The following is a 24,631-nucleotide window of genomic DNA, read 5'->3' as shown; positions in this document are numbered from 1 at the left end:
AGGCAGGCACAAGGGATTTTACAAGCAAGTTTCATGGTTAATTCTAGTTTTTCTAGGGGCTCAATATTAAAAGGAAAAACAAATGGGGAGCATGGCACAGGACACAGCATTCTAGATGCGGCATGGAACGTAGCTCCCTCACCTGTACAACCTAGCATTTGTCTCTTCCCTCATAAAATCATTGCTCTCACAGCTAGAACACATTGTCCTCCCTCTCCTTAACTACTGAAGACATGTTCTGCATATCCCATTGTGGACTTTGCTTTTATCCCGCCTCCCCCAGCAGTTTGGTGGTTCCCTTACTTTCATTATCCTCCTACCCCCTTCCAGCAGAGGCAGAGCAGTATATACAATGGATGGGGGTACAATGGGGATATAAGATACTGTGCAACATAGATCAATGATTATATTGCTGTGTGTATTTATCATAATATACAACATAATGCAGATCAGTGACTGCAAGGCTGAGTTTGCATGTATTGGGTGTATGGGGTATAAGGCTGAGTGTGCTTGTATTGGGTATAATATTTAGAATAATGCAGATCATTAATTACATTGGCGTAAATGGGTAAATTGTGGAATAAGGAGGGTTGTAATACAATATGCAGTAATATATTACATGGCTGGGGGCGTGTAGATTTTATCAGTGACATGTTATACAATTTTACAATTGTGATAGAATGTGCAATATAACTCAGATGATGAATTACACTGCTGGGTTTATTACAATGTATGAGGTGACTATAGTGATATAGGGTTTCATGCATGTCGTGGTTTCATCGCCAGGTGTATTACAGTGTATGTGGTGTAATAGGGAGATGATACAGTATAATACAGATCAGTGTTTTCATTGCTGTGTGTGCAGGTGTAATAGTATGGAACATGCAGAATAATTCACTTCAGGGATTATAGTGATTGCAGTGCTGTGGGTATTACAGTGTATGTGGTGTAACAGGGAGATGATACAGTATAATACAGATCAGTGTTTTCATTGCTGTGTGTGCAGGTGTAATAGTATGGAACATGCAGAATAATTCACTTCAGGGATTATAGTGATTGCAGTGCTGTGGGTATTACAGTGTATGTGGTGTAACAGGGAGATGATACAGTATAATACAGATCAGTCTTTTCATTGCTGTGTGTGCAGGTGTAATAGTATGGAACATGCAGAATAATTCACTTCAGGGATTATAGTGATTGCAGTGCTGTGGGTATTACAGTGTATGTGGTGTAATAGGGAGATGATACAGTATAATACAGATCAGTGTTTTCATTGCTGTGTGTGCAGGTGTAATAGTATGGAACATGCAGAATAATTCACTTCAGGGATTATAGTGATTGCAGTGCTGTGGGTATTACAGTGTATGTGGTGTAACAGGGAGATGATACAGTATAATACAGATCAGTCTTTTCATTGCTGTGTGTGCAGGTGTAATAGTATGGAACATGCAGAATAATTCACTTCAGGGATTATAGTGATTGCAGTGCTGTGGGTATTACAGTGTATGTGGTGTAACAGGGAGATAGATGATACAGTATAATACAGATCAGTGTTTTCATTGCTGTGTGTGCAGGTGTAATAGTATGGAACATGCAGAATAATTCACTTCAGGGATTATAGTGATTGCAGTGCTGTGGGTATTACAGTGTATGTGGTGTAACAGGGAGATGATACAGTATAATACAGATCAGTCTTTTCATTGCTGTGTGTGCAGGTGTAATAGTATGGAACATGCAGAATAATTCACTTCAGGGATTATATAGTGATTGCAGTGCTGTGGGTATTACAGTGTATGTGGTTTAACAGGGAGATATACAGTATAATACAGATCAGTGTTTTCATTGCTGTGTGTGCAGGTGTAATAGTATGGAACATGCAGAATAATTCACTTCAGGGATTATAGTGATTGCAGTGCTGTGGGTATTACAGTGTATGTGGTATTACAGGGAGATGATACAGTATAATACAGATCAGTCTTTTCATTGCTGTGTGTGCAGGTGTAATAGTATGGAACATGCAGAATAATTCACTTCAGGGATTATATAGTGATTGCAGTGCTGTGGGTATTACAGTGTATGTGGTGTAACAGGGAGATGATACAGTATAATACAGATCAGTGTTTTCATTGCTGTGTGTGCAGGTGTAATAGTATGGAACATGCAGAATAATTCACTTCAGGGATTATAGTGATTGCAGTGCTGTGGGTGTTACAGTGTATGTGGTGTAACAGGGAGATGATAGAGATGATACAGTATAATACAGATCAGTGTTTTCATTGCTGTGTGTGCAGGTGTAATAGTATGGAACATGCAGAATAATTCACTTCAGGGATTATAGTGATTGCAGTGCTGTGGGTATTACAGTGTATGTGGTGTAACAGGGAGATGATACAGTATAATACAGATCAGTCTTTTCATTGCTGTGTGTGCATGTGTAATAGTATGGAACATGCAGAATAATTCACTTCAGGGATTATAGTGATTGCAGTGCTGTGGGTATTACAGTGTATGTGGTGTAACAGGGAGATGATACAGTATAATACAGATCAGTGTTTTCATTGCTGTGTGTGCAGGTGTAATAGTATGGAACATGCAGAATAATTCACTTCAGGGATTATAGTGATTGCAGTGCTGTGGGTGTTACAGTGTATGTGGTGTAACAGGGAGATGATAGAGATGATACAGTATAATACAGATCAGTGTTTTCATTGCTGTGTGTGCAGGTGTAATAGTATGGAACATGCAGAATAATTCACTTCAGGGATTATAGTGATTGCAGTGCTGTGGGTATTACAGTGTATGTGGTGTAACAGGGAGATGATACAGTATAATACAGATCAGTCTTTTCATTGCTGTGTGTGCATGTGTAATAGTATGGAACATGCAGAATAATTCACTTCAGGGATTATAGTGATTGCAGTGCTGTGGGTATTACAGTGTATGTGGTGTAACAGGGAGATGATACAGTATAATACAGATCAGTGTTTTCATTGCTGTGTGTGCAGGTGTAATAGTATGGAACATGCAGAATAATTCACTTCAGGGATTATAGTGATTGCAGTGCTGTGGGTATTACAGTGTATGTGGTTTAACAGGGAGATAGATGATAGGATACAGTATAATACAGATCAGTCTTTTCATTGCTGTGTGTGCAGGTGTAATAGTATGGAACATGCAGAATAATTCACTTCAGGGATTATAGTGATTGCAGTGCTGTGGGTATTACAGTGTATGTGGTTTAACAGGGAGATAGATGATACAGTAGAATACAGATCAGTGTTTTCATTGCTGTGTGTGCAGGTGTAATAATATGGAACATGCAGAATAATTCACTTCAGGGATTATAGTGATTGCAGTGCTGTGGGTATTACAGTGTATGTGGTGTAACAGGGAGATGATACAGTATAATACAGATCAGTGTTTTCATTGCTGTGTGTGCAGGTGTAATAGTATGGAACATGCAGAATAATTCACTTCAGGGATTATATAGTGATTGCAGTGCTGTGGGTATTACAGTGTATGTGGTGTAACAGGGAGATATACAGTATAATACAGATCACTGTTTTCATTGCTGTGTGTGCAGGTGTAATAGTATGGAACATGCAGAATAATTCACTTCAGGGATTATAGTGATTGCAGTGCTGTGGGTGTTACAGTGTATGTGGCGTAACAGGGAGATGATACAGTATAATACAGATCAGTCTTTTCATTGCTGTGTGTGCAGGTGTAATAGTATGGAACATGCAGAATAATTCACTTCAGGGATTATAGTGATTGCAGTGCTGTGGGTATTACAGTGTATGTGGTATAACAGGGAGATGATACAGTATAATACAGATCAGTCTTTTCATTGCTGTGTGTGCAGGTGTAATAGTATGGAACATGCAGAATAATTCACTTCAGGGATTATAGTGATTGCAGTGCTGTGGGTGTTACAGTGTATGTGGTGTAACAGGGAGATGATACAGTATAATACAGATCAGTGTTTTCATTGCTGTGTGTGCAGGTGTAATAGTATGGAACATGCAGAATAATTCACTTCAGGGATTATAGTGATTGCAGTGCTGTGGGTATTACAGTGTATGTAGTGTAACAGGGAGATGATACAGTATAATACAGATCAGTGTTTTCATTGCTGTGTGTGCAGGTGTAATAGTATGGAACATGCAGAATAATTCACTTCAGGGATTATAGTGATTGCAGTGCTGTGGGTATTACAGTGTATGTAGTGTAACAGGGAGATGATACAGTATAATACAGATCAGTGTTTTCATTGCTGTGTGTGCAGGTGTAATAGTATGGAACATGCAGAATAATTCACTTCAGGGATTACAGTGATTGCAGTGCTGTGGGTATTACAGTGTATGTAGTGTAACAGGGAGATGATACAGTATAATACAGATCAGTGTTTTCATTGCTGTGTGTGCAGGTGTAATAGTATGGAACATGCAGAATAATTCACTTCAGGGATTATAGTGATTGCAGTGCTGTGGGTATTACAGTGTATGTGGTGTAACAGGGAGATGATACAGTATAATACAGATCAGTCTTTTCATTGCTGTGTGTGCAGGTGTAATATTATGGAACATGCAGAATAATTCACTTCAGGGATTATAGTGATTGCAGTGCTGTGGGTATTACAGTGTATGTGGTGTAACAGGGAGATAGATGATACAGTAGAATACAGATCAGTGTTTTCATTGCTGTGTGTGCAGGTGTAATAATATGGAACATGCAGAATAATTCACTTCAGGGATTATAGTGATTGCAGTGCTGTGGGTATTACAGTGTATGTGGTGTAACAGGGAGATGATACAGTATAATACAGATCAGTGTTTTCATTGCTGTGTGTGCAGGTGTAATAGTATGGAACATGCAGAATAATTCACTTCAGGGATTATATAGCGATTGCAGTGCTGTGGGTATTACAGTGTATGTGGTGTAACAGGGAGATATACAGTATAATACAGATCACTGTTTTCATTGCTGTGTGTGCAGGTGTAATAGTATGGAACATGCAGAATAATTCACTTCAGGGATTATAGTGATTGCAGTGCTGTGGGTATTACAGTGTATGTGGTATAACAGGGAGATGATACAGTATAATACAGATCAGTCTTTTCATTGCTGTGTGTGCAGGTGTAATAGTATGGAACATGCAGAATAATTCACTTCAGGGATTATAGTGATTGCAGTGCTGTGGGTGTTACAGTGTATGTGGTGTAACAGGGAGATGATACAGTATAATACAGATCAGTGTTTTCATTGCTGTGTGTGCAGGTGTAATAGTATGGAACATGCAGAATAATTCACTTCAGGGATTACAGTGATTGCAGTGCTGTGGGTATTACAGTGTATGTAGTGTAACAGGGAGATGATACAGTATAATACAGATCAGTGTTTTCATTGCTGTGTGTGCAGGTGTAATAGTATGGAACATGCAGAATAATTCACTTCAGGGATTATAGTGATTGCAGTGCTGTGGGTATTACAGTGTATGTGGTGTAACAGGGAGATGATACAGTATAATACAGATCAGTCTTTTCATTGCTGTGTGTGCAGGTGTAATATTATGGAACATGCAGAATAATTCACTTCAGGGATTATAGTGATTGCAGTGCTGTGGGTATTACAGTGTATGTGGTGTAACAGGGAGATAGATGATACAGTATAATACAGATCAGTGTTTTCATTGCTGTGTGTGCAGGTGTAATAGTATGGAACATGCAGAATAATTCACTTCAGGGATTATAGTGATTGCAGTGCTGTGGGTATTACAGTGTATGTGGTGTAACAGGGAGGTGATACAGTATAATACAGATCAGTGTTTTCATTGCTGTGTGTGCAGGTGTAATAGTATGGAACATGCAGAATAATTCACTTCAGGGATTATAGTGATTGCAGTGCTGTGGGTATTACAGTGTGCGACGGGCCAGTGATGTACAGTATAATGCGGCCTGGCCAGTGCTTTGCTGTGTGTGTATATTGCAGCGTACAAAGTATAAGGGTGGTACACTACACTGTATAAAGCAGATCAGGTGGTATAAAGGCAGCACAACGCAGATTAGTGCTTCCATGGCTTGCTGTAGATATGTTGCATGGGGGTGTACTCTGATTAGTTGGCTGTGGGGATCCCGGCACCCAGCATACCTGTGCCAGGATCCCGACCGCCAGAATGTCGGCAGCGGGGTGAGCGCAAAAGAGCCCCTTGTGGGCTCGTTATGCATGCATGCCACGCTATTTATTCTACCACTAGGGGTGTCGTGGAGACCCCAAGAGGGAGAATAGTTCTCAGGATCCCGGCGCTGGTATGCTGAGTCCCGGGATCCCGACAGCCGGTATATCGAGTGCCTCCCGTTGCATGGTATGAGGTATAATAGTAATACTGTATGTAGATTCCCAATAAGGCCACTGGACCTGAATCAAATTGCCCCTTTTGACAGAGGACTACACGGAGTAAATTAGATGATATATGTTTGTAGTGGTACAGGAGTAGAGGTTGAATTAATATTCTCTCTTGTATTCACTAGTTGGGAGAAGTTAGTGTACAGGTCTGCTATGTACATATATGACTCAATTCTTATTTCCCCCTCCCCCATTCATCACTTAATCTGGCGCTGACCAATTAAAGTGTGCTTTATCAGTTTGCAGGACACTGTGGTAAAGGCAGCATTATTGACTTGCTCGTACCATGTGGTTACGGGTTCTCCAGGCAAGAGCAGTGGGCTCACTGTGGACTAATATTCCAGAGGGAATGCGGTTGAGTGTGCGGTCCACATATGGACAGGTGAGTAGGAGCAAAGTCATATGATCAACGCCATGCACAGCTGAACTTCATCAGCAGAGGAAGGCCGACTTCCTTGCACTACTTTCAGTGCATCAGAAGCAGAAATAAAGGCTGTCGTCACTTGCAGCAAGACAGAGACAATTACGCCTACAGCTGATGCCATGTCAAGCACAGAAGGACAATCTTGCATGCAACGGACAGCTCAGCCAGCGGAGCATGTGAACACACAAGAACAATGACAGAAAAGTCACTATTATAGCAGATGGTGTGGTTCAATCAGGTAAGGTTTGTAGCGCAAATATATTGCTGATAAACACAAGCACACAGGCAGCCTAAAATCACAGCCCCTATAATTCACAGGATGGTCTAGTGTGGAAAAGCTGTAGAATCAGTTTTGTTTAACATGAATAGTTGTGTGATGGATATGATTTGAGGGGTAGCTGAATTTTAAAAGGAACAGTTAAAGGCTCTGGAATCACTCCTTAGGGGTGGCTGGAAGTGGAATTGTAGGTGTAATACATAGGACATGAGGTAGAAGCATGGGGAATAACTCCAGGAGCTCGGTTGGAGTAACTTTACATTATACCCATGCCACTCAGGCACAAGGGAGCACTCACTTGAGCGCATGCGCAGTCAGCAGTTTCAGGGGGACATATCTTGGAACAGACTGGAGAGACAGGGAAGGGAAACATGTCCGGAGGTGCAGAACGTGATAGCTAATGCACTGTCCTGTCAGAAATGGGTAACATTTAGGGCGAAAGCACCTCTAGCGAGTAACACAAGCCTGACTGGCCATCTCATCTTGGGTAGATAGTGGAGCCAATCGAAGAGATATGGTGGTGAAATGCCTGGGACCAAGAACTTGGGCAGTCTATGTGGTAGCTTGGGAAAGAAGGAGGCGATTCCAGGCAAGGGTGGGCCAGGGCAGAGGCTAAAACCCTGGACTCCCACAAGCCAGTCAACACTGATAGGCCGAGGGAGCGATGAGAGTGGCATAGCAGGTGTGTAGCAAAGAGTGCGAGGCGATGCTATTTAGGGCTGTGTTTATCATGTCCTTTGGTATGGCTTTCAGGATTGAGGAACTTGTAGCAGAGTGAAGTTAATGTGTGGGTGCTGGCTTGCTATTTGCAAATGGGGTACTTTTCAAGGTCTTGATTCTCTGTAGATTACCAGGTCAGAAGCCAACCTTGTGGGTAGGGGCAGCTGGGTCTAGATTAAAAAGCAGGCTGACCCATCGGACTGCCCAGTGGTGGCGGTACAGAGTTATGCAAAGGTCAGAGTTATGCGAGGGGGCGTTCATTTTCTGATGCACAAGAATAAATATGCTTTAGCAAAATATCCATTTCCCATGGTTTAAAAAGGTGCAATGCAGCACATCGCTGGAACGTGAGTTAAGATGTGACGCAGCATTTCAGAATAGGCGCCGCTACATCGGTAGTGAGGAGGGCGGTGCAGTAGTGGATATTATACTCAGCCCCTCCACAGGCAGCAGGGGTGTTTAGCAAGTATGTATTATGGGTCACTCTTGCATCTTCTGGGCAGGAACATGGGCGCTGCTAGGCCTTACTGAGGTAATCCTCCTGGGTTTGCTGCAGGAAAAAATAAGAATTTAATTACCGATAATTCTATTTCTCGTAGTCCGTAGTGGATGCTGGGGACTCCGTCAGGACCATGGGGATTAGCGGCTCCGCAGGAGACAGGGCACAAAAGTAAAAGCTTTAGGATCAGGTGGTGTGCACTGGCTCCTCCCCCTATGACCCTCCTCCAAGCCTCAGTTAGGATACTGTGCCCGGACGAGCGTACACAATAAGGAAGGATTTTGAATCCCGGGTAAGACTCATACCAGCCACACCAATCACACTGTACAACCTGTGATCTGAACCCAGTTAACAGCATGATAAAAGCGGAGCCTCTGAAAAGATGGCTCACAACAATAATAACCCGATTTTTGTAACAATAACTATGTACAAGTATTGCAGACAATCCGCACTTGGGATGGGCGCCCAGCATCCACTACGGACTACGAGAAATAGAATTATCGGTAAGTAAATTCTTTTCTCTAACGTCCTAGTGGATGCTGGGGACTCCGTCAGGACCATGGGGAATAGCGGCTCCGCAGGAGACAGGGCACAAAAGCAAGCTTTTAGGATCACATGGTGTGTACTGGCTCCTCCCCCTATGACCCTCCTCCAAGCCTCAGTTAGGTTTTTGTGCCCGGCCGAGAAGGGTGCAATCTAGGTGGCTCTCTTAAAGAGTTGCTTAGAAAAAGTTTTTAGGTTCTTTATTTTCAGTGAGTCCTGCTGGCAACAGGCTCACTGCATCGAGGGACTTAGGGGAGAGATTTTCAACTCACCTGCGTGCAGGATGGATTGGATTCTTAGGCTACTGGACATAGCTCCAGAGGGAGTCGGAACACAGGGCTCGCCCTGGGGTTCGTCCCGGAGCCGCGCCGCCGACCCCCCTTGCAGATGCTGAAGATGAAGAGGTCCGGAACCAGGCGGCAGAAGACTCTCAGTCTTCATCAGGTAGCGCACAGCACTGCAGCTGTGCGCCATTGTTGTCAGCACACTTCACACAGCGGTCACGGAGGGTGCAGGGCGCTGGGGGGGGGCGCCCTGGGCAGCAATGTATAATACCTGTATGGCGAAAAATACATCACATATAGCCCTTGAGGCTATATGGATGTATTTAACCCCTGCCAGATATCTAAAACTCCGGAGAAGAAGCCCGCCGAAAAGGGGGCGGGGCCTATTCTCCTCAGCACACAGCGCCATTTTCCCTCACAGAAAGGCTGGTGGGAAGGCTCCCATGATCTCCCCTGCACTGCACTACAGAAACAGGGTTAAAACAGAGAGGGGGGGCACTGATTTGGCGATATGTATATATATTAAAATGCTATAAAAGGAACACTTATATAAAGGTTGTCCCTGGATAATTATAGCGTTTTGGTGTGTGCTGGCAAACTCTCCCTCTGTCTCCCCAAAGGGCTAGTGGGTCCTGTCCTCTATCAGAGCATTCCCTATGTGTGTGCTGTATGTCGGTACGTGTGTGTCGACATGTATGAGGAAAATATTGGTGAGGAGGCGGAGCAAATTGCCTGTAATGGTGATGTCACTCTCTAGGGAGTCGACACCGGAATGGATGGCTTATTTATGGAAATTACGTGACAATGTCAACACGCTGCAAGCCGGTTGACGACATGAGAGGGCCGGCGAACAAATTAGTATCTGTCCAGGCGTCTCAAACACCGTCAGGGGCTGTAAAATGCCCATTTACCTCAGTCGGTCGACACAGACCCAGACACGGACACTGATTTCAGTGTCGACGGTGAAGAAACAAACGTATTTTCTTTTAGGGCCACACGTTAAGGGCAATGAAGGAGGTGTTACATATTTCTGATACTCCAAGTACCACAAAAAAGGGCATTATGTGTGAGGTGAAAAAACTTCCTGTAGTTTTTCCTGAATCAGATAAATTAAATGAAGTGTGTGATGATGCGTGGGTTTCCCCCGATAGAAAATTATTGGCGGTATACCCTTTCCCGCCAGAAGTTAAGGCGCGGTGGGAAACACCCCTCAGGGTGGATAAGGCGCTCACACGCTTATCAGAACAAGTGGCGGTACCATCTACGGATAGGGCCGTACTTAAGGAGCCAGCTGATAGGAGGCTGAAAAATATCCTAAAAAGTATACACACACATGCTGGTGTTATACTGCGACCAGCGATCGCCTCAGCCTGGATGTGCAGAGCTGAGGTGGCTTGGTCGGATTCCCTGACTAAAAATATTGATACCTTTGACAGGGACAGTATTTTATTGACTATAGAGCATTTAAAGGATGCATTTCTATATATGCGAGATGCGCAGAGGGATATTTGCACTCTGGCATCAAGAGTAAATGCGATGTCCATATCTGCAAGAAGATGTTTATGGACACGACAGTGGTCAGGTGATGCAGATTCCAAACGGCACAAAGATGTATTGCCGTATAAAGGGGAGGAGTTATTTGGGGTCGGTCCATGGGACCTGGTGGCCAGGGCAACTGCTGGAAAATCCACCGTTTTTTACCCTAAGTCACATCTCTGCAGAAAAAGACACCGTCTTTTCAGCCTCAGTCCTTTCGTCCCTATAAGAGTCATATCTGCCCAGGGATAGAGGAAAGGGAAGAAGACTGCAGCAGGCAGCCCATTCCCAGGAACAGAAGCCCTCCACCGCTTCTACCAAGTTCTCAGCATGACGCTGGGACCGTACAGGACCCCTGGATCCTACAAGTAGTATCCAAGGGGTACAGATTGGAATGTCGAGAGGTTTCCCCCCTCGCAGGTTCCTGTAGTCTGCTGTACCAATGTCTCCCTCCGACAGGGAGGCAGTATTGAAAACAATTCACAAGCTGTATTCCCAGCAGGTGATAATAAAATTACCCCTCCGACAACAAGGAAAGGGGTATTACTCCACACTATATGGTGGTACTGAAGGCTAGGTGAGACCTATTCTAAATCTGAAAAATTTGAACACTTGCAAGGGTTCAAATCCAGATGGAGTCACTCAGAGCAGTGATAGCAAAGAACAAGGGGACTATATGGTGTCCCGGGACATCAGGGATGCTTACCTCCATGTCCCAAAATTTGCCTTTTCTCACCAAGGGTACCTCAGGTTCGTGGTACAGAACTGTCACTATCAGTTTCAAGACGATGCCGTTGGATTGTCCAAGGCACCCCGGGTCCTTACCAAGGTAATGACCGAAAGGAGGATTCGTCTTCAAAGAAAATGGACGACCTCCTGATAAGAACAAGGTCCAGAGAACAGTTGGAGGTCGGAGTAGCACTATCTCAAGTAGTTCTACGACAGCACGGGTGGATTCTAAATATTCCAAAACCGCAGTTGTTCCGACGACACGTCTGCTGGTCCTAGGGATGATTCTGGACACAGTCCAGGAAAAGGTGTTTCTCCCAGAGGAGAAAGCCAGGGAGTTATCCGAGCTAATCGGGATCCTCCTAAAACCAGGAAAAGTGTCAGTGCATCATTGCACAAGAGTCCTGGTAAAAATGGTGGCTTATTACGAAGCGCTTCCATTCGGCAGATTTCACGCAAGAACTCTTCAGTGGGATCTGCTGGACAAATGGTCCGGATCGCATCTTCAGATGCATCAGCGGATAACCCTATATCCAAGGACAAGGGTGTCTCTCCTGTGGTGATTACAGAGTGCTCATCTTCTAGAGGGCCGCAGATTCGGCATTCAGGATTGGATGCTGGTGACCACGGAGGCCAGCCTGAGAGGCTGGGGAGCAGTCACACAAGGAGTGTGATCAAGTCTGGAGAATTCTCTCCACATAAATATACTGGAGCTAAGAGCAAATTTATAATGCTCTAAGCTTAGCAAGACCTCTGCTTCAAGGTCAGCCGGTATTGATCCAGTGGGATAACATCACGGCAGTCGCCCACGTAAACAGAAAGGGCGGCACAAGAAGCAGGAGGGCAGTGGCAAAACTGCAAGGATTTTTCGCTAGGCGGAAAATCATGTGATAGCACTGTCAGCAGTGTTCATTCCGGGAGTGGACGACTGGGAAGCAGACTTCCTCAGCAGGCACGACCTCCACCCGGGAGAGTGGGAACTTCATCGGGAAGTTTTCCGCATGATTGTGAACCGTTGGGAAAGACCAAAGGTGGACATGATGGCGTCCCGCCCGAACAAAAAATGGGACAGGTATTGCGCCAGGTCACGAGACCTTCAGGCGATAGCTGTGGACGTCCTGGTAACACCGTGGGTGTAACAGTCGGTGTATGTGTTCCCTCCTCTGCTTCTCATAACCAAGGTACTGAGAATTATAAGACGTAGAGGAGTAAGAACTATACTCGTGGCTCCGGATTGGCCAAGAGGGACTTGGTAACCGGAACTTCAAGAGATGCTCACAGAGGACTAATGGCCTCGGGAGCTAAGAAGGGATTTGCTTTCAGCAAGTACCATGTCTGTTCCAAGAGGAACCGTGGCATCGGCCTTAAGAAAGGACCTGCTCCAGCAGGGACCTTGTCTGTTCCAAGACTTACCGCGACTGCGTTTGACGGCATGGCGGTTTGAACGCCGGATCCTAAGGGAAAAGGCATTCCGGAAGAGGTCATACCTACCCTGGTCAAAGCCAGGAAGGAGGTGACCGCACAACGTTATCACCACATGTGGTAAAAATATGTTGCGTGGGTGAGGCCAGGAAGGCCCCACGAAAAAATTTCAACTAGGTCGATTTCTGCACTTCCTGCAAACAGGAGTGTCTATGAGCCTCAAATTGGGGTCCATTAAGGTTCAAGTTTCGGCCCTATAGATTTTCTTCCAGAAAGAATTGGCTTCAGTTCCTGAAGTCCAGACGTTTGTCAAGGGAGTATTGCATATACAGCCCTTGTGTGCCTCCAGTGGCACCGTGGGATCTCAACGTAGTGTTGGGATTCCTCAAATCATATTGGTTTGAACCACTCAAATCTGTGGATTTGAAATATCTCACATGGAAAGTGACCATGCTGTTGGCTCTGGCCTCGGCCAGGCGATTGTCAAAATTGGCGGCTTTGTCTTACAAAAGCCCATATTTGATTTTCCATTCGGACAGGGCAGAACTGCGGACTCGTCCCCAGTTTCTTCCTAAGGTGGTGTCAGCGTTTCACCTGAAACAACCTATTGTGGTGCCTGCAGCTACTAGGGACTTGGAGGACTCCAAGTTGCTAGACGTTGTCAGGGCCCTGAAAATATATATATATATATATATATATATATATATATATATATATATATATATATATATATATATATATATATATATATAATTCCAGGACGGCTGGAGTCAGAAAGTCTGACTTGCTGTTTATATTGTAGGCACCCAAAAAGCTGGGTGCTCCTGCTTCTAAGCAGACTATTGCTCGTTGGATTTGTAGTACAATTCAGCTTGCACATTCTGTGGCAGGCCTGCCACAGCCAAAATCTGTAAATGCCCATTCCACAAGGAAGGTGGGCTCATCTTGGGCGGCTGCCCGAGGGGTCTCGGCTTTACAACTTTGCCGAGCAGCTACTTGGTCAGGGGCAAACACGTTTGCAAAATTCTACAAATTTGATACCCTGGCTGAGGAGGACCTGGAGTTCTCTCATTCGGTGCTGCAGAGTCATCCGCACTCTCCCGCCCGTTTGGGAGCTTTGGTATAATCCCCATGGTCCTGACGGAGTCCCCAGCATCCACTAGGACGTTAGAGAAAATAAGATTTTACTTACCGATAAATCTATTTCTCATAGTCCGTAGTGGATGCTGGGCGCCCATCCCAAGTGCGGATTGTCTGCATTACTTGTACATAGTTATTGTTACAAAAAATCGGGTTATTATTGTTGTGAGCCATCTTTTTTAGAGGCTACTTCATTGTTATCATACTGTTAACTGGGTTCAAATCACAAGTTGTACGGTGTGATTGGTGTGGCTGGTATGAGTCTTACCCGGGATTCAAGATCCTTCCTTATTGTGTACGCTCGTCCGGGCACAGTACCTAACTGAGGCTTGGAGGAGGGTCATAGGGGGAGGAGCCAGTACACACCATGTGATCCTAAAAGCTTGCTTTTGTGCCCTGTCTCCTGCGGAGCCGCTATTCCCCATGGTACTGACGGAGTCCCCAGCATCCACTACGGACTATGAGAAATAGATTTATCGGTAAGTAAAATCTTATTATTTTCTCTAACGTCCTAAGTGGATGCTGGGGACTCCGTCAGGACCATGGGGATTATACCAAAGCTCCCAAACGGGCGGGAGAGTGCGGATGACTCTGCAGCACCGAGTGAGAGAACTCCAGGTCCTCCTCAGCCAGGGTGTGCCCCTGACCAAGTAGCAGCTCGGCAAAGTTGTAAAGCCGAGACCCCTCGGGCAGCCGCCCAAGATGAGCCCACCTTCCTTGTGGAATGGGCATTTACATATTTTGGCTGTGGCAGGCCTGCCACAGAATGTGCAAGCTGAATTGTACTACACATCCAACTAGCAATCGTCTGCTTAGAAGCAAGAGCACCCAGTTTGTTGGGTGCATACAGGATAACAGCAAGTCAGTTTTCCTGACTCCAGCCGTCCTGGAAACCTATATTTTCAGGGCCCTGACAACATCTAGCAACTTGGAGTCCTCCAAGTCCCTAGTAGCCGCAGGTACCACAATAAGCTGGTTCAGGTGAAACGCTGACACCACCTTATGGAGAAACTGGGGACGAGTCCGCAGCTCTGCCCTGTCCGAATGGACAATCAGATATGGGCTTTTGTGAGACAAAGCCGCCAATTCTGACACTCGCCTGGCCGAGGCCAGGGCCAACATCATGGTCACTTTCCATGTGAAATATTTCAAATCCACAGATTTGAGCGGTTTAAACCAATGTGATTTGAGGAATCCCAGAACTACGTTGAGATCCCACAGTGCCACTGGAGGCACAAAAGGGGGTTGTATATGCAGTACTCCCTTGACAAACTTCTGGACTTCAGGAACTGAAGCCAATTCTTTCTGGAAGAAAATCGACAGGGCCGAAATTTGAACCTTAATGGACCCCAATTTGAGGCCCATAGACACTCCTGTTTGCAGGAAATGCAGGAATCGACCGAGTTGAAATTTCTTCGTAGGGCCTTCCTGGCCTCACACCACGCAACATATTTTTGCCACATGTGGTGATAATGTTGTGCGGTCACCTCCTTCCTGGCTTTGACCAGGGTAGGAATGACCTCTTCCGGAATGCCTTTTTCCCTTAGGATCCGGCGTTCAACCGCCATGCCGTCAAACGCAGCCGCGGTAAGTCTTGGAACAGACATGGTACTTGCTGAAGCAAGCCCTTCTTAGCGGCAGAGGCCATGAGTCCTCTGTGAGCATCTCTTGAAGTTCCGGGTACCAAGTCCTTCTTGGCCAATCCGGAGCCACGAGTATAGTTCTTACTCCTCTACGTCTTATAATTCTCAGTACCTTATGTATGAGAAGCAGAGGAGGGAACACATACACCGACTGGTACACCCACGGTGTTACCAGAACGTCCACAGCTATTGCCTGAGGGTCTTTTGACCTGGCGCAATACTTGTCCAGTTTTTTGTTCAGGCGGGACGCCATCATGTCCACCTTTGGTCTTTCCCAACGGTTCACAATCATGTGGAAGACTTCCCGATGAAGTCCCCACTCTCCCGGGTGGAGGTTGTGCCTGCTGAGGAAGTCTGCTTCCCAGTTGTCCACTCCCGGAATGAACACTGCTGACAGTGCTATCACATGATTTTCCGCCCAGCGAAAAATCCTTGCAGTTTCTGCCATTGCCCTCCTGCTTCTTGTGCCGCCCTGTCTGTTTACGTGGGCGACTGCCGTGATGTTGTCCCACTGGATCAATACCGGCTGACCTTGAAGCAGAGGTCTTGCTAAGCTTAGAGCATTGTAAATTGCCCTTAGCTCCAGTATATTTATGTGGAGAAAAATCTCCAGACTTGATCACACTCCCTGGAAATTTTTTCCCTGTGTGACTGCTCCCCAGCCTCTCAGGCTGGCCTCCGTGGTCACCAGCATCCAATCCTGAATGCCGAATCTGCGGCCCTCTAGAAGATGAGCACTCTGTAACCACCACAGGAGAGACACCCTCGTCCTTGGAGATAGGGTTATCCGCTGATGCATCTGAAAATGCGATCCGGACCATTTGTCCAGCAGATCCCACTGAAAAGTTCTTGCGTGGAATCTGCCGAATGGAATCGCTTCGTAATAAGCCACCATTTTTCCCAGGACTCTTGTGCAATGATGCACTGACACTTTTCCTGGTTTTAGGAGGTTCCTGACTAGCTCGGATAACTCCCTGGCTTTCTCCTCCGGGAGAAACACCTTTTTCTGGACTGTGTCCAGAACCATCCCTAGGAACAGCAGACGTGTCGTCGGAAACGGCTGCGATTTTGGATATTTAGAATCCACCCGTGCTGTCGTAGAACTACTTGAGATAGTGCTACTCCGACTTCCAACTGTTCTCTGGACCTTGCCCTTATCAGGAGATCGTCCAAGTAAGGGATAATTAAGACGCCTTTTCTTTGAAGAAGAATCATCATTTCGGCCATTACTTTGGTAAAGACCCGAGGTGCCGTGGACAATCCAAACGGCAGCGTCTGAAACTGATAGTGACAGTTCCGTACCACAAACCTGAGGTACCCTTGGTGAGAAGGGCAATTTGGGACATGGAGGTAAGCATCCTTGATGTCCAGGGACACCATATAGTCCCCTTCTTCCTGGTTCGCTATCACTGCTCTGAGTGACTCCATCTTGATTTGAACCTTTGTATGTAAGTGTTCAAAGATTTCCCATTTAGAATAGGTCTCACCGAGCCGTCTGGCTTCAGTACCACAATATAGTGTGGAATAATAGCCCTTTCCTTGTTGTAGGAGGGGTACTTTGATTATCACCTGCTGGGAATACAGCTTGTGAATTGTTTCCAATACTGCCTCCCTGTCGGAGGAAGACGTTGGTAAAGCAGACATCAGGAGCCTGCGAGGGGGAGACGTCTCGAATTTCCAGTCTGTACCCCTGGGATACTACTTGTAGGATCCAGGGGTCCACTTGCGAGTGAGCCCACTACGCGCTGAAACTCTTGAGACGACCCCCCACCGCACTTGAGTCCGCTTGTACGGCCCCAGCGTCATGCTGAGGACTTGGCAGAAGCTGTGGAGGGCTTCTGTTCCTGGGAATGGGCTGCCTGCTGCAGTCTTCTTCCCTTTCCTCTATCCCTGGGCAGATATGACTGGCCTTTTGCCCGCTTGCCCTTATGGGGACGAAAGGACTGAGGCTGAAAAGACGGTGTCTTTTTCTGCTGAGATGTGATTTGGGGTAAAAAAGGTGGATTTTCCAGCTGTTGCCGAGGCCACCAGGTCCGATGGACCGACCCCAAATAACTCCTCCCCTTTATACGGCAATACTTCCATGTGCCTTTTGGAATCTGCATCACCTGACCACTGTCGTGTCCATAAACATCTTCTGGCAGATATGGACATCGCACTTACTCTTGATGCCAGAGTGCAAATATCCCTCTGTGCATCTCGCATATATAGAAATGCATCCTTTAAATGCTCTATAGTCAATAAAATACTGTCCCTGTCAAGGGTATCAATATTTTCAGTCAGGGAATCCGACCAAGCCACCCCAGCGCTGCACATCCAGGCTGAGGCGATCGCTGGTCGCAGTATAACACCAGTATGTGTGTATATACCTTTTTAGGATATTTTCCAGCCTCTCAGCTGGCTCCTTGAGGGCGGCCCTATCTGGAGACGGTACCGCCACTTGTTTTGATAAGCGTGTGAGCGCCTTATCCACCCTAAAGGGTGTTTCCCAACGCGCCCTAACTTCTGGCGGGAAAGGGTATACCGCCAATAATTTTCTATCGGGGGAAACCCACGCATCATCACACACTTCATTTAATTTATCTGATTCAGGAAAAACTACAGGTAGTTTTTTCACACCCACATAATACCCTTCTTGTGGTACTTGTAGTATCAGAAATATGTAACACCTCCTTCATTGCCCTTAACATGTAACGTGTGGCCCTAAAGGAAAATACGTTTGTTTCTTCACCGTCGACACTGGAGTCAGTGTCCGTGTCTGTGTCGACCGACTGAGGTAAATGAGCGTTTTACAGCCCCTGACGGTGTTTGAGACGCCTGGACAGGTACTAATTTGTTTGCCGGCCGTCTCATGTCGTCAACCGACCTTGCAGCGTGTTGACATTATCACGTAATTCCTTAAATAAGCCATCCATTCCGGTGTCGACTCCCTAGAGAGTGACATCACCATTTCAGGCAATTGCTCCGCCTCCTCACCAACATCGTCCTCATACATGTCGACACACACGTACCGACACACAGCACACACACAGGGAATGCTCTGATAGAGGACAGGACCCCACTAGCCCTTTGGGGAGACAGAGGGAGAGTTTGCCAGCACACACCAAAAACGCTATAATTATACAGGGACAACCTTTATATAAGTGTTTTTCCCTTATAGCATTTTAATATATATATATACATATCGCCAAATAAGTGCCCCCCCTCTCTGTTTTAACCCTGTTTCTGTAGTGCAGTGCAGGGGAGAGCCTGGGAGCCTTCCCACCAGCATTTCTGTGAGGGAAAATGGCGCTGTGTGCTGAGGAGAATAGGCCCCGCCCCCTTTTCGGCGGGCTTCTTCTCCCGTTTTTCTGAGACCTGGCAGGGGTTAAATACATCCATATAGCCCCCAGGGGCTATATGTGATGTATTTTTAGCCAGAATAAGGTACTATCATTGCTGCCCAGGGCGCCCCCCCCCAGCGCCCTGCACCCTCAGTGACCGCTGCTATGAAGTGTGCTGACAACAATGGCGCACAGCTGCAGTGCTGTGCGCTACCTTATGAAGACTGAAGAGTCTTCTGCCGCCGTTTCTGGACCTTCACTTTTCGGCATCTGCAAGGGGGGTCGGCGGCGCGGCTCCGGGACGAACCCCAGGGTGAGACCTGTGTTCCGACTCCCTCTGGAGCTAATGGTGTCCAGTAGCCTAAGAAGCCAATCCATCCTGCACGCAGGTGAGTTCACTTCTCTCCCCTAAGTCCCTCGTAGCAGTGAGCCTGTTGCCAGCAGGACTCACTGAAAATAAAAAACCTAACAAACTTTTACTCTAAGCAGCTCTTTAGGAGAGCCACCTAGATTGCACCCTTCTCGGCCGGGCACAAAAATCTAACTGAGGCTTGGAGGAGGGTCATAGGGGGAGGAGCCAGTGCACACCACCTGATCCTAAAGCTTTTACTTTTGTGCCCTGTCTCCTGCGGAGCCGCTAATCCCCATGGTCCTGACGGAGTCCCCAGCATCCACTTAGGACGTCAGAGAAATGGGCAATGAGCTGGTTTTGAGCAGGCATGAGATGGCCACAGTTGCGAAAAGATGCGCTCAGTGCAGAGGTAGCGGCTAGCTAGATGCCAAATTTAGTAGTCTGAATCTGGGAGGCAATGACCTCGGTAAGGTAAAGATGCTGGACATAAATCAGGTGGATGAGGGAGGAGTTGGAATTGTTGTGAGGGCAGTGGAGACAAGGGCACATAGTTTGGTCTAACATAATCCCAAGGTTGGCCTGGTAGGGGCCGGGACAGGGAGTTAAGTGAATGCAGCCATGTGGTAGGCACATGGATTTTACATCAAGGTGCCAGGGCTTATATTGGAGCTATGGCGTTCACCTGTCTGAGGTGGGGTTGGACTTGTTTAACAAGGCCGCATAGTAGGCGTTGGGGCGAGTTTGTTTGTCAAGGGCAGGTCGCAGGGTGGGGCTTCGGTCCCCAGCAGGCTGCGGACCTCATGTGGCATGGGAAAGTAGTGAGCAAAGCATGGTATGGAATGTTACGTAAGGGGATGGGCAAGTGGCCAGGTATATTCACCAGGACGCATGCCCAGCACCAAGTTGGAATGTTTGGGCAGCACGGGCTGCATGCCAGTTGAAGGTGGTATGTGATTTGGGTCATGGTCCCCAGGTGGGGCTGTTGCATGCCTCCTAGGTTGGGTCGAACATGCCCCACCCACTCAGTATGGCTGAGGAGTGGGGATGGGATGTGGCATGCCCATAAGGTTGGGTTGAGCACGCCTCCACCCATAGGTAGAGGGGGGGGGGGTGTGGCATGTCCACACGGTTGGGCCGGACATGCCCCACCCATTTTGTGGGGATATGGTTAACAAATTGTGGCGAGAGCCTTGCTCACCAATTTTTTTCTTACCCTGCGATTTATGGTGTTGTGTGATGATGTTTGCCACGTGAAATAAAACTGACCGATTTTGCCCAACAGTATTGTGGACTCAGTTATTTGGGGGTAAGCGCTAGGGTTCAGCGTCACAGGATGTCCTCCTCCATTTACAGTCTGTGTACTCTTTTGAAGGGTAAAAGGAAAAACACAAGTATCCATGATCCCTAACAGCAAGCCGCTAGCAGAGGAGGAGGGGAAGCTGCCCCGAGCATGCCATGGCAAGTTATTATGTAAAGGTGGTATAAAAAAAAGGGTGATGCAGGGGAGGCTGCCAAGAAATCTGCAACATCCTAGCACATGCTGATCCTCCCAGCACAGGCCCAACAGGTCACCCTGCCCACAGCTCCGAGTGGCTCTCTGGGGTGCAGAGCTTTCAGCACACGGGAGATCACCTAGTAGTAGCAGCACTGCTGCAGAGCCTGTGCTGCCAGGGAGTTTTGCTACTGCTGCTGCTGGATATAGATGAGCCGCTGCGTCTGCAGTTTCCCTGCTGCTTAGTATTTGGGACGTGATCAGATCCCTCTGCCTGTGGCTGCACCGTATTACCATACCAAACTTCCCTCCCCTTATGTAAACTGGCATAGTCTCACTACTACACCACCAGCTACTCTCTATGGGCCTAATTCAGACCTGATCGCTTGATGGGTTTTTTTTGCACTGCTGTGAACAGATAGTTGCCGCCCATAGGGAAGTGTATTTTCGCTTTGCAAATGTGCGAACGCATGTGTAGCAGAGCTGTACAAACAGATCTTGTGCAGTCTCTGAGGGTCATTCCGACCCGATCGCTCGCTGCAGTTTCTCGCAGCGCAGTGATCAGGTCGGAACTGCGTGTGGGGGGCTGGACAGCGGCGTTAAGCCGCCGTTTAGGGGGTGCGGTCCGGCCAACGCAGGTGTGGCCGGACCGTTGGGGGGGTCGGTCCGCGGCAGCTGCGTGATGTCACACGCAGCTGCTGCGGGCCAGGGAGCGACGAGTAGCTCCCGGTCAGCTCGCTAAAGCTGCGCTGGTCGGGAGCTACTCTTGAAGTGCAAAGGCATCGCCGCTGTGCGATGCCGTTGCACTTCTGCAGGGGGGGGGGGGGGGGGGGGGAGGGCGTCACTGACATGCGGGCGGACAATCCCTTTGCTGGGCGTCCCCCCGCATGTCAGTGTGAATGATCTTAGCTGTGCTAAATTTCGCACAGCTACGATCAACTCGGGATGATCCCCTCTGAGTAGCCCAGGACTTACTCAGCCATTGCGATCTCTTCAGCCTGTCCGGGACCGGAATTGACGTCGGGAACCCTCCCTGCAAGCGCTTGGACATACCTGCATTTTTCCAACTACTCCCAGAAAACAGTCAGTTGCCACCCACAAACGCCTTCTTCCTGTCAATCTCCTTGCGCTCGCGCGTGCGCATGGATTCTTCGCACAAACCTATCGGAGAGCAACGAACCGCTTTGTACCTGTGCGACGTGCCTGCACATTGCGGTGCATACGCATGCACAGTTCTGACCTGATCGCAGCGCTGCAGAAAACGCTAGTGATTGATCAGGTCTGAATTAGGCCCTATGTCCTTTACCACAAGGGATCCAGTACCTCAGGACAGTGATCTCTGCAAACAGCAAAACTGTAGCCACAATTAATTTTAAAAGCAAAAAATATTCGCACCTTATTCGAAATGGGGAGAAATTCTGTGTCATAGGCTACTAAGTAGTAAATAGTAGTAAAGGTAGGTACACGCTTAGCGATAAATTAAACGGCAACGCTCATTTTGACCCTTCCTGGGCAACGTTTTAAACAGTTAATTTATCGCTAAGAGTGTATGGCACCGGCGACAATCAATGCACGGCCCGCGGGTCGTTAATGACCCTTACTGTCGGCTGTGCATGCAACTCAATTTGGACTTTGGTATAAAAACTGTATGCACGGCCAGGCCGCGGCGTGACGTCACTGAGCAATATAGTTTGCATATCGCTCAAGGTGTACGCACTGCCACCGACCGCCCTGGCGGGGAAACACTAGGCGACGTGGTTTATAAAGCACATCACCTAGTGTGTACCCACCTTAACAACTACTGCAAGGGGTTACATTTTTCACCATTATGGTAAATAAAAGGTTTGACATATTAAGAAATCTGATCCATCACAAAGCATATGAAACCATTTTAAAGGACGTTCGTAAAAGGTAAACTCAATTATTATTATTATTATTATACAAAAATACTGCAGCAATTTATGAAGAAAAGTTATCAGGGGAGCTGGCAAACTCCGCTCCCCGCAATACTGGTTATTAGTAGAATCCTGAGATGGTGGCAGCAATCCTCCTTCGGCTTTTCACCAGAGGAACCTCCCAGCGGTAACTATAGTGTATCAGTCCGTATCGTGACAGACTGATTTACAACAAAAGTATCCTCTGTATGTACTAAATGTAACTCGCAGACACAGCTGCTACCATAACCGCTGTCCCTACAAGTTACATCCCGACACATTGGAAGAGTCTTTCACATTTTTTAAAGACTGCTCCAAAGAAGCAGACACTACCCATGTGCACACTGGGCCTAATTCAGACCTGATCGCTGCTGTGCGTTTTTGCACAGCAGCCGATCAGGCCTGAACTGCGCATGCGCTGCAGTGCGCCGGCGAATGCCAGACAGCCGATGGCCATCTCAGCCCTGCAATTGCCTCTGCCTGATTGACAGCATCCTGGCAGGGGGCGGGCTGCGGACAGCGTGCAGGAGCTGCGCTGGTGGGGAGCTACTCTTCAGGTACAAAAGCATCACCGCCGTGCGATGCTTTTGTACCTGTGCAGTGGGGGGTAGGGCCTGACATGCAGGGCGGACTAGCCCTGTGCTGGGCGTCCCTCTAATTCAGGTCTGAATTAGGCCCACTGTCAGTTACTGGAGGTTGCAGGAGAGGGATTGTAAAGATCTCTATTCTGCAAAAATGCCTCCATAGGCATAAAATGGTTTACACAAAAGGAGGTTGGCGTAAACCAAAGGGACCAACAGTGAAAAGCTTTGCTTGACAAATCTACATCTGCCAGCATGCCCATCCACTCCAACTTGCTTCTCAGGTGGCATTCATGTGTACTCATACACTGCTGCTGCAGTCGCATTAAAATCCCTAGTCCGCACACCAGGACCTGTGTGACCAAGCGTCTTTTTTGCATAAACAGCTTCACAGCCTGCACTGAGTAATTTGATACGTGACCCTTGTCTAGCTCTGTGGAATGGAGTCTAAGGGGCATATTCAACTAGCCGTGATAATTTATCGTGGCTAATTGACCCTCCCTCAATTGTCCCCATTACCGGCAGTCATCAGGGATTTGATTTTGGCTGCCTGAGGCAGGCAAAAATAAATAAAAAATACCTGATAGCCCCATTTTTTCGGGTTAACACATAGGTCTGGGAACTTATCCTGGATCCTGTGTGTCTTTTTACGAGAAACCAGGGAATAATTTAATAGCCCAATTCTAACAGATTTGGCAAAAATCGTGATAATACCCCTTTTTTCCTGCGAGAATTTAGCAGGAACAATTGAATATTCCCCTAATCTGTATATGGGGGGGTCATTCCGAGTTGTTCGCTCGCTAGCAGATTTTAGCAGCATTGCACACGCTAGGCCGCCGCCCTCTGGGAATGTATCTTAGCTTAGCAGAATTGCGAACGAAAGATTAGCAGAATTGCGAATAGAAATTCCTTAGCAGTTTGAGTAGCTCGAGACTTACTCCTACGCTGCGATCAGCTCAGCCCGTTTCGTTCCTGGTTTGACCTCACAAAAACGCCCTGCGTTCGGCCAGCCACTCCCCCGTTTCTGCAGACACTCCCGCGTTTTATCCTGGCACCCCTGCGTTTTTCTGCACACTCCCAGAAAACGGTCAGTTTCCGCCCAGAAACACCCACTTCCTGTCAATCACACTACGATCACTTCAACGATGAAAATTCTTCGTTCGGACATGAGTAAATCTACTAAGTTTTGTGCTAAAATACTTAGCACATGCGCACTGCGTACCATACGCATGCGCATTTTCGTCTTAATCGCTCCGTTGCGAAAATCGGCAACGAGCGAACTACTCGGAATGACCCCCATGAAGCGCTACGATGCAGCAGCCGCAGC

General features: G+C 47.1%; 1 protein-coding gene across 3 annotated transcripts in view; it reads right to left on the bottom strand.

The window, feature by feature from the left end:
• Positions 1-24,631, bottom strand: part of PPP2R2B (protein phosphatase 2 regulatory subunit Bbeta) — a 521,527-nt gene that overhangs the window by 260,114 nt on the left and 236,782 nt on the right. Inside the window, exon 1 of one of the 3 annotated variants that reach the window (XM_063928104.1) lies at positions 143-214. The exons of the other annotated variants lie outside the window; for them this stretch is intronic. Coding sequence (XP_063784174.1) covers positions 143-158 — 16 coding nt within the window. The 5' untranslated portion in view covers positions 159-214. Of the gene's footprint in view, positions 1-142; positions 215-24,631 lie in introns of those variants that run through there. 3 annotated transcript variants of the gene reach the window in all.

This window comes from Pseudophryne corroboree, chromosome 6 (assembly GCF_028390025.1).
Source record: "Pseudophryne corroboree isolate aPseCor3 chromosome 6, aPseCor3.hap2, whole genome shotgun sequence".
Lineage (NCBI taxonomy): Eukaryota > Metazoa > Chordata > Amphibia > Anura > Myobatrachidae > Pseudophryne > Pseudophryne corroboree.
The sequence above is the reverse complement of the archived record's forward strand: the minus strand, read 5'-3'. Positions and strand labels throughout refer to the sequence as shown.